The sequence below is a fragment of the Alligator sinensis genome, unplaced genomic scaffold, assembly GCF_000455745.1.
Source record: "Alligator sinensis unplaced genomic scaffold, ASM45574v1 scaffold54_1, whole genome shotgun sequence".
NCBI lineage: Eukaryota > Metazoa > Chordata > Crocodylia > Alligatoridae > Alligator > Alligator sinensis.
This window is the reverse complement of record NW_005841962.1, coordinates 2,791,744-2,801,958: the sequence shown is the minus strand read 5'-3', so window position 1 is coordinate 2,801,958 and position 10,215 is coordinate 2,791,744. Positions and strand designations below refer to the sequence as shown.

Below are 10,215 nucleotides of genomic sequence, written 5' to 3'. Positions count from 1 at the left end.
CCAGCTATATTTATGGCAGGCTTTGGGTGGTATACACTCAGAATGTCAGGTATCCGGGTTTTAGCCATATTGGTCTAGAGGAAAAGGCAATCGGGACTCATAGAGATGATGTCTTTTGTTAGATCAACAAGATTTTTGCAAAAAACCAAAATTCTTTAATTGCAAGCTTTCAGGTACCAACACCCTTCGCCAGGCATTGGAGAAAAGATTGTAAAAGCTCTCCTGGATAGAAATGAAAGTTCATATTTCATAGGATTTCACAGAGGAGTCAATAGATGGAAAACTCCTCTGGGCAGTGTGATGGCTGTATGTGTTGTAGGGCTTGCTACCATTGCCCTGAGCTTGTCTGCCTACAGGCGGCAACAGGGTGGACCTCGGCTTTGGATCACCTGGTCTGCCAGGAAGTTGGTCTTATGTTTTCTCTCCTGCCATGACTTTGATGAAGTATATTCCCAGGAAGCACTGCCTGTGGTGATCCTGCCTGGTCTCGATCCCTGTTTCCTCTGTGGAGCTCCAAACCTCCCCTTTACCCCAGCCTAGCCTCTCCAGATGGTACTCACAAACTTCTTCTGCAGCCAAGTCGCAGTGCTGCCTGTTGTGGTCTTATTTGGCCCTCTACCCCAGGGTGACCTTTGGTCTCAATTAGGTACACCCTTCCAGGGCTGGTACTCAACTATCAAAAGAAAAGGCAAAAAAAACCCAAAGAAAACCCCGGCTGCACTCAGCCTTCTTGTCAGTCTCAATCCATGTCCCCTTTACCTGGGATCAGGTTCTCAAAATCCAAATTGCAATGATCGAGAAAATCCCTTAGTCCAGTCTTTGTTATGCGCCAGCCTGCCCTGCACCCCTATGAACATTCACAGTTTCCTTGGGGTCTCCCCCATGTGCAGGATGCCTCTATCTGTAAGCATAGTTTTCCCACAGGCCCTCCTCTGGATCCTCTGTTGAAAACTCTGCTCCGGAGATTATCACATGCCTTGTGAACTCCCTCGCTCTGGATCCTCAACTGCAGAGATTATCACCAGCCATGTGTGTGCAGGCCTCCGCCTGCCTCTGGCTCAGGCTCTCGCAGTGTTCCTCAGGCACGTCCACAGCACTTTCCTGCCAAGACACTCAGCTGCTCTTCTCTCCCTGTGGCCTGCAGGGGACTGACCCCTCTCTGCCCCTCTCCAGGGCCGGAGATACCTCTGGGCAGCCTCCCTCCTCCAATCCTGAGTGATGCTGTGAGTTTTGTCTCACTCCTTCACAGGCAGTCAGTTCATAGCTGGTCTGAAGCCTCTCACCTCCTGTGAGGCTCTGTGATGATGCAAATGACCTGAGCTGTATACTCAGAATAACACCTCAATGTAGAGGATACAAACATGTCAATAGCTGCACACTTACTGAATGAAGCAGAGATCCTGAGGAAAGGATCCTGAAGACGGTTTTCCTAACACATGTGCATCAAGGGACAGTGTTATGGTTGAACAGGCATGCCGACATTTCCTGATTTTTGAAAGCTTGACTTTGAAACCACAATATTCTTCCCACATTGTTTTAGGGGTGGCATAACAATACAGTGCACTTTCACAGTACTTTCCATTCAAGAATCTCCAAACTCTTTGCAACCTTAATGAATGAATCCTCACCACACTCTTTGAGCAGGGTTTCCATCCCATTTTCTGGGATGGTCGGGACTGAGGCATAGTGGATTAAATAATTTGCCAAAAGACCACACCCAAAATTTGAGGCAAAACCACAAATAGGAGACAGAAGTCTTGGACAAGGCCATCTTTCCTCTCTTTATGTTGGCTTTAAGTGAATGGACCTTGCATTGCAAAGGAGGCTTACTTGTAAAAGTAGCTGTTTTAATTAGACATTTCATCACAAAGTGTTTTCATCAAAGGTACAAATTAATAACTAGTGCTTCAGTGTTAATGGAATCTATTAAAGTTAATTGAACAATGATTAAAGCTTCTTAGTACTTTCCTCCTGACAGGCTGCTTTTCTTTCCTCTTTATAACATAATTTTCATGATTCACATTATGGGGCTTCTCAGGCTGCTTTCCCACTAATCTCATTTGGTAACTCAGTTTACTTAAATCACCGTATCTTGCATGTCTCAGACCTGGCTGATTGCTTCCATGTATAGTTTGTCACACCACAGATCCCCATGAAAACAATACATTTATGGGTAAAGAGATATTTTCTTGGGAGAAGCTGGGTACCTACTGTGAATACTAAATCCCTTATTTACATGCAACGTCAATGAGATATAAAGACTCCATTATTCCTAAATTAGAGTAACCATGGTACCAACTAGTAGCTGGTTAAAACAACTGGTTGCTCTAACTCATGGATTGGTGACATTAGTGGTAATGGCACATTTAATTATATACAAGTAGCTTCAGTAAAGTGATAGGTGGCTACTGAAATCCCATTAGATAATAGTGACAAAATTGTATAAAACTAAAGGCCAAATTGTCTCCACGCATGAAACTTCCTGCAGGAAACCATGTAGGAAACCTCATGGAATACCCACCCTGTGGCTTTTTTCATAGATCCATAGATGTTTGGTTCAGAAGGGACCTCAGCAGATCAAGTCTGACCCCCTGCCCTCGGCAGGAAAGAGTGCTAGGGTTAAATGACCCCAGCCAGGTGCATGTTTAGCCTCCTCTTAAAGACCCTCAAGGCAGCAGAGAGCACCACCTTCCTTGGAAGCTCATTCCAGATTCTGGCAACCCTTACCGTGAAGAAGTTCTTCCTGATGTCTAACCTAAATCTTTTGTTTGCCAGTTTGTGGTCATTGCTCCTAGTTACTCTGAGGGGTGCCCTGGTAAACATAGCAAGGTAAAATATGCCCTGGTAAACAGAGCAAAGTGAAAAAGAGCAAGGTAAAATATTCTTGCACGGAAAGAGCAGACGCTTGGTTCCCCAAACAGACATCCATTTTTAACAATAAGAGTAACTGCCCATTGGAAGAGACTTCCCAGGCACAGGTTCTCCATTCCTTAACGCAGGACTCAGTATCCCCCGTAAGGTATGCTGTAGCACAGCTACATGTTTTTGGGTTCAAGACAGGAGGTACTGGGTATACCAATTCCAGTCTGCAGGTGGTTGCTGATCGCCACTGGCCGCCACTGCTGGCGGCATCTGCGGGTGGTCGCCCACCCCGGTCAGTGCTCACCACCCCCCACCCCCAACACTGCTGCGGTCACCTGAGGGAGCCTCCCCACTCGCTGCTGCCACGCTGCCACTGCTGCCTGCAGGAGGTTGCCATGCCTCCCCATCCTCTGGAGGCATGTGTCATTCATGGTAAATTCCATGGCCCAGGTTATACACAAGTCCTGGTTACTTCTGCGCTTAAAATCTTTTAAACTCCCTGGATCTTCAGGGAGCTGATGAAGTCAAGAGTCACCCAGATAGTTTCACAAAACTATGGCAATCATGCTCTCTAGAGCCAATGCTGCAAAAAAAGCTGCCCCCTCATCTCAGCCACAGGCGCTGCTGGCTTCCAAGTCCCCTCTCAGTAAGATTCACAAAGGAAGGGAATCCTGGTTGGGCTCAAGGGCAAAAAACACATCATGAAAAGCAGCTAATCCTATTCACAAATGTGGCACTCAAGTACTATACAGTTCCCTCAAAGAAGTATCCATTCATGCAATATCACAAATGTGACATTGCTTCCTTCAGCATCCCCCAGCCTCTATTTTCATGCTCTGTCTTTTCAACCAACAAAGATAGAAAGACTGAATTTGGCCTAACATTTCAATTGGAAACAGATGTTAGCAGGTTATAATTCAGAGTAGGGGCAGTTGTGTGGTTTTTTTTCTGGATCCATGTGGTTTCTTCCTGTTCCTTACAAGCATGTTGTCACATTGTGCTGAGTGGGAATTTCAGGGCTCAATATGTCTGAGTTGAAACACAGCACCAGAAAAGTGCTTCATCTGATGCGTGTATCAAATGCAATGGGAAGCAGACCACAAAAGGAAATGCCTGATTTAGTCCATTGGGTACAGGTTTCCCTCACTTTATGCAGGTTCTGTATATGCAAATTTGCACACAAGGACCCTTCGCACCTACACAATGACTTAGGCATCTCACCCTGTTGTGTTAGACATCTGACCACAGTGAAGCAAGAGTTCAGGACCCCCTGGCTTGATTACTGCTAGCATTATCCTTAGGAAAAAATGCTACTACCCCAGCAGCCTGCCTTTGTCCACTTAGCAACTCAAATCACCAAGAACACATATCCACTCTCTGCACTGCTCACTGATAAGAGAGCCCAGTTAAAGTTCTCGTTCTACCATTCAGAGCCCTCCAGGACACTGGTCCTAGTTACCAGTGAGTTCCTTTCTCCACATATAAGCCTGCCCTGTTCACAATGGCTGCACAAATGAAAAACCCAGTCATGACATATTTTAGTAACAGAAATAGCAGCAAATGTTAACTTGCATCAATTGCAATGATTATGTTCTCCAAAATAAAGATTCAGGGTCCAGATCCACAACCAGGGTAAATTGCTATTGCTTTACTTAAATTCAGTAGTGCTATTACTGATTAATACAGCACCTTCTGAGGATCTGACCGTAAATGTTTTTTGCTCAGGTTGCCAGTGGTTTCAATGCTACTTTCTTGGTTTGATCTAGGACTTTCACTGAACATTTTAAAGAAGAAGAGTTGGGTCAGCCCTTGGATCTTGTCAAGTTTCTTTTGATAATGCTGTCTTTTGTATTATTCAGATGGAGGTCTAATCCAAAGCTCATTAAAATCAATAGGAAGACATCTTCCATCCTAATGCCGGTGAGCTTTAAAACTCAGTACAAAGCAGTCTCCAATTATTTTCCTAATCTGCTTTACTGATACCTTTCACTTTGCCATAAGTAAACAGAGCAGACCTCTGTTCCCTGCCAATACACGCCCCCCCCACCCCCCATAGCCAATAGTCCAGTGGCTAGGGCAGTCACCTGAAAAATGGGACACCAGGTTCAAGTCTCCCGTTTGTTCAGTTCAAAGAGGCAACATGAACTTGAGTCTTCCACCTCCCAGGTGAATGATCTAACCACTGGGATATTGAGTTAGCTTCTTTTTCTAGCCTAATGAACATATAATTACCTAGAGGGAATGGAACATTTCCAACAGTGATGTTAGCTGTCTGTAGAATATCTTACAAAACAGGTGTCTCTGAAAGTGTTTTTTGGAAGAGCAGAGAGTTTGATCGCACTAATAATCCCAATTGCATTCATTCGATAAATATGAGCTGTTTGTGTTCATCTCTTGGTTTGTTTAACAGATGGTGTGACCCTCAAAATGATTGAAGATCTTAGGGCTCTGATTGACAATCTCTCTCAGGAGGTGGCTTTACTGAAGGAAAAGCAAGCACTTCAGACAGGTAAAAGGCTCATGGATGAAGGCACCGTTATTGCCGTGAGACTAGTGTTGTTTATAATGTGTACAATCTCCCTCTACGAGTTGACAAGTGTTTTCAGAGAGATCCTTGTGCATATGGACTAGAAATTAATCTCTAATGAGCCATTGGTAATTAGATTACTGGTATCAATGCTACTTTTACAACCCTTCTAGTTAGATGCATTACCTCAGGCTTTTAATGATATTAATTGAACAGTATCTGCCTCAATTCTTTATGTCCTGCATTGTCTCATTAGATATTTCAATAGCTTTCTAATGACACTAAACCAGACACTCATTTTTCCTTCATGAATCAGTTGGGGAATTGGGGATTTTATTCTACTATTTCCCATGGGTTGTTTTTTTCCTTTTCTCTGTCCTCTCAGACCCATAATGCAGTCATATCCCTGTTGCACATTCTACTGTTATTTATACTGCAGTACTGTCTGGGGACCCTAATCAGGGATTTAAGTACCAGTGTGATCAGCATTACGCGGATCTCATAGCAAGCTTCGAGATCAGGACTTTCTAAGTATCATATACTTTTTGTGCAACTTCCACCTGCATTAAGAGAAACTACTTTTTCAGAATATGCAATAGGAATGAAAGAGATTATAATACAATTAAAGAGAATTTTGTCTCTGTAAAAAAGGATATGGGTTAAATTTAGATTTTGGATATACACACACATTCACTGAGATTTAAAAGGAGTTTGAATATTCATGTGTGTCTTTGATGTGTTATTTTTTGGAGAAAAAAAAATCTCAAAGCTTTCAGTGCTTAAGGCTAAAAAAAAAAATCTATGATTGCTACTATCAGCAATACCACGAGAAAGCAGAATGCTTCAAAATTCTTAACAAGCAGGCAGGGAAGAATTTCCTCTGAAGACCTGAAGTTATGCCAGTGCAAGATTTCTGATCAAAACCTAAGGAAAAGGGAGTCTCCTTTTTATTCTTAGATAACTCAAACAACCAAATTGACTTTGCACTTGTTTTTCAAACCCTTCAGCAGTGAGCACAGGCCAATCATGGAAAATTTCAACTCAAGATGAATTTCTTTGAGAAAGTTTAGGAACATCTTTTAAAAAACGGGACATGCATACTTTTGCTCTCTCCACTAATTTAAGACTAGGAAATGACAAGGGCATGGTTACATTTCAAAGAGCTATTTTTACTAAATATATGTAGTCAACAGTCTGGGTATACAGGATCAGGCCCCTGAAGCCCTGGGAATAGGGAGAGAGTGTGGGTAGCCCTGGGCTGCCCACACTCTCCCACTGTAAGTGAACAGATGTTGGCTATGAAACGGTGGCACAAATCATAATTAGGAATCATCACACTCACAAATGTAGGCATTTGTGGCATGACAAAGGGCTAAGATGTCTGTTCACTTGAGTTTTCTGCTGACACAGAAATTTGTATCGGGGCATAAAGGCAATGTCTGTTTTCAACCTGAGAGTCTCATAAGAGAATGTGGAATTCAACTGTAGTGTTTGCTCATGACCTCTTCTAGGAATGATTCCTTTTCCACTCATACCTTTTCCTTTTTTTTATTCTTTCAGTTTGTTTGAAAGGCACTAAAATTCACCTAAAGTGCTTTCTTGCATTTATTGAGCCCAAGACATATCATGAGGCCAGTGAACACTGCATCTCCCAGGGTGGCACTCTCAGCTCTCCTGAAAATGGGGATGAAAATGATGCACTCTACGAATACATGAGAAAGAGCATCGGGTTGGAAGAGGAAGTCTGGCTTGGCATCAATGACTTAGCAGCTGAGGGCAAATGGGTGGACATGACAGGCAACAGTATTGGCTACAAAAACTGGGAGACCGAGATCACCACCCAGCCAGATGGCGGGAAGTCGGAAAACTGTGCAGCTTTGTCAGCAGTTGCCATTGGCAAGTGGTTTGACAAGAGATGCAAGGATAAATTGCCTTATGTGTGTCAGTTCATGATTGTGTAATAACAGGGCTCCTACTGCTGCCAAGTAAATCTGGTTATTCTTTGGCATCAGGAACTTAAAGTTATATATAGATATGTTCAAATAGATTAACTATTTGCAAAAAAAAACAACCCCAAAACCCAAACTCATCATGCATTGGTGATAGATAAGAGAGAGTTAGATCTATGTTACATTTTAAATTGGTTGAAAGCTGTATCCAACTCCATAGCAGCTGCATTGCTCTTCCTAAGGCACAGTTTATAGATATTTTTTTTACACTAGAAACTTATTAGGGTGGCTTAATTGACTTAATAAAGAATAAATGCAACACTCCTGTTTTGCAAACCATACAACAGGTCACTTAAGTCTCATTAAGTTGTTGCTCCAGTTACTTTGCCTGCAATTCCCTTTCCATTATTGCTGATTTTATTAAGCCATCCATAAAACTGGTCAGTTCTTTCTCATTCTACTCTATGGCTTGATCTTGAGCATGTGCATGAAGTAAGAAGACCCATTAAATCACAAGCCAGTGTACACAAGATCAGGTTTAGTTTCATGATAACGAATGTGGTGTCCCAAACAGTAGGGCCAGTTTTCCTGTTTTACTTTGAGAGTTAAAATTGTGAATACTAGCAGATTACAGGAGTGCTCAAAGGTGGACAGAATGGGACCCTCTTATAGTGTGACATCACTGAATGACTTAGAAAGGAACACGCTGATCTGTTGAAGGGAGGGTGAAATTGTCAGAAGTATCAGGTAGTGGTTGGGGCTCTTTCTTCATTGAAGTCAGTAGTAAAATAGCCATTGATTCCAATAGGAGCAATTTGACCAAAGGCATGTGCTTCTGAAAAATCCAACCCAGGAGCCTAATTTATGCTTAAGCATCTTCTGGGAAGTACTGACTTGTATTTACTAACTCATTCAATAACACATTGCTTGTTTCTACAGACAATTCCAAAGATTCTTGGGAATCGTGGAAAACACTTAAAAATAATAAGAAATATGTAAGATAAATCATAGTATGCTATTATGAAAGATTGAATAGATAACATAAAAGATTATTAAATCCCAACAAAGTTAGATTCCGCTTCTCTCCAAATAATATGTTTCAGCAATGGATTGTGTTACCCCAGCTGAGAGCATTTCAGTTGTGTGCTAGTATTTGTTGTTTTGGATTAATAAAGTCTCTGCTTGAGGCCAGGTCCTTAACTTTCCTTTCCTGTGTCCTTGTGGAAAGGTATTTAGCACAATTTGCAGATTTGTTGGAATCTGTCAGGCCACTCTGCGAGTGCTTCTGCTTTGGCCTCAAACTTGCAACCTCTGGGCTGTCGGCTGCATGCCTCAGCACTCATATCACCCCAACCCCCTCAACTTCTGTAACTCAGTATAGATCTGTTTGCTCTGCTGGCTTCACTGAAGTTATGAGTTATACCATATGAGGAGCTGGCCACAGTATTCGTTTGGTGGGAAGAGGATTAAAGAAAGTGCTCAATAAAACCTATTTTTCCTAATTAGCAGCAATGATGGAAAATAATTACAAACATGTCTGACAATTTAACAAGGCTTTGTTTTTCTTAAAGTTTGCTGAATTGTATTAATGTTGTTTTTAAGTTCAGCATGCTAGATAACACACCCAGTTTAGGTTAAGTATTCTCTGCACTATCACATGTCCTTCTTAAGCCTGTGGGAGAAATATTTCAATTCACTGCTTGTTTAAAACCAGCACGATATATGCTTCTTTCAAAATTTATAGCAGGAAGACCAAACTAGAAGAATTTACATACATACACACATACAGAGTGCATACTTCTGAGGCTATTACTATTGCCAAACTCTCTGCTGTTCAAATGACTATAAAATAAAAAAAAAAATACAGCTTGCTGAAAGAATGATGTCCAATTGATTTTAATGGAATGCTTTCTTCTCCAGCTATTAACATTCCCCTCCAGAGCAGTTCTGAGGACCAGAGGATCAACCACAAAGTGGAGGGGTGTAGGAACTCTGTTATTGTACATGACATATTTTGCAGGATTTTTCCTTACATTTACATACTTTGAACAGAGACAGGCACACATAGAGAAGTCTTTTATGATTGAATGAATTCCCTTCTTCATAAGGAGTTTCATGGTAATAGAAAGGCCAATCAAAAGCAAAATCCATGCCCCCCTGGCCACCCAGGAGTAGTGACAGGGCATCTATTTGCAGCTGCAGTGCCAAGGAAGGAGCACTGGTAGATCTGGGTGGGAGGACTCCTGGAAAGTTGTATTTTCATTCCCACTAGGCAATAATTGTATGCAGACCAGCTTCTCCTCCCTCCACATGGCAAGCAGGTGCAGCAGCAGCTGGAACCAAGAATTCCTCCTCTCACTTCCCCATATAGAAAAGGAACTGCTTCCTTCTCCTCCTGCTCTTCCTCAAGATGAGTTTAATAAAATCAATAATCCACCTAAAAATACTGGTCTGAACACCCATCTAGTAGGTCACACTTGCTGCATTGCTGAAGTACCTCCCAGTACACATTTTGATTGCCTTAGTAAAGGGTTTGCTCCATTGATATTGGGACTCCCACCTTTTTTAAATTCCATATTTACTCAAGTCCAAGATGAGATATTTTCCCCCATTCAACATGGGGAGAAAGAGCCCCTTGTTTTTTATTTGAGCATCAGCAGAGGAAGGGAGGGGGGAGGATAAGCAGCTGCTGCAGCTCAGACTCTGGCCCTGACTTGGGTTTGAGGACAAAGTCAGCCTCAGCTGCTATTCCTTCCTCCCCCACTGCCCCTGCCGCCTCTGCTCCCCCTGCCACTACCTCTACCCCACATCCTGCCACCACTTAGCCTGTGGCTCAGAGCACAAAGCACATGTTGACTTCAGCCCTGCTCGGCAACA

General features: G+C 42.5%; 1 protein-coding gene across 1 annotated transcript in view; it reads left to right on the top strand.

The window, feature by feature from the left end:
* CLEC3B (C-type lectin domain family 3 member B) overlaps positions 1-9,210 on the top strand; it is a 16,311-nt gene extending 7,101 nt beyond the window's left edge. The window contains exons 2-3 of the mRNA XM_006020650.2: positions 5,273-5,371; positions 6,950-9,210. Coding sequence (XP_006020712.1) covers positions 5,273-5,371; positions 6,950-7,350 — 500 coding nt within the window. The 3' untranslated portion in view covers positions 7,351-9,210. The remainder of the gene's footprint in view (positions 1-5,272; positions 5,372-6,949) is intronic.
* The last annotated feature ends 1,005 nt before the right edge of the window (positions 9,211-10,215 follow it).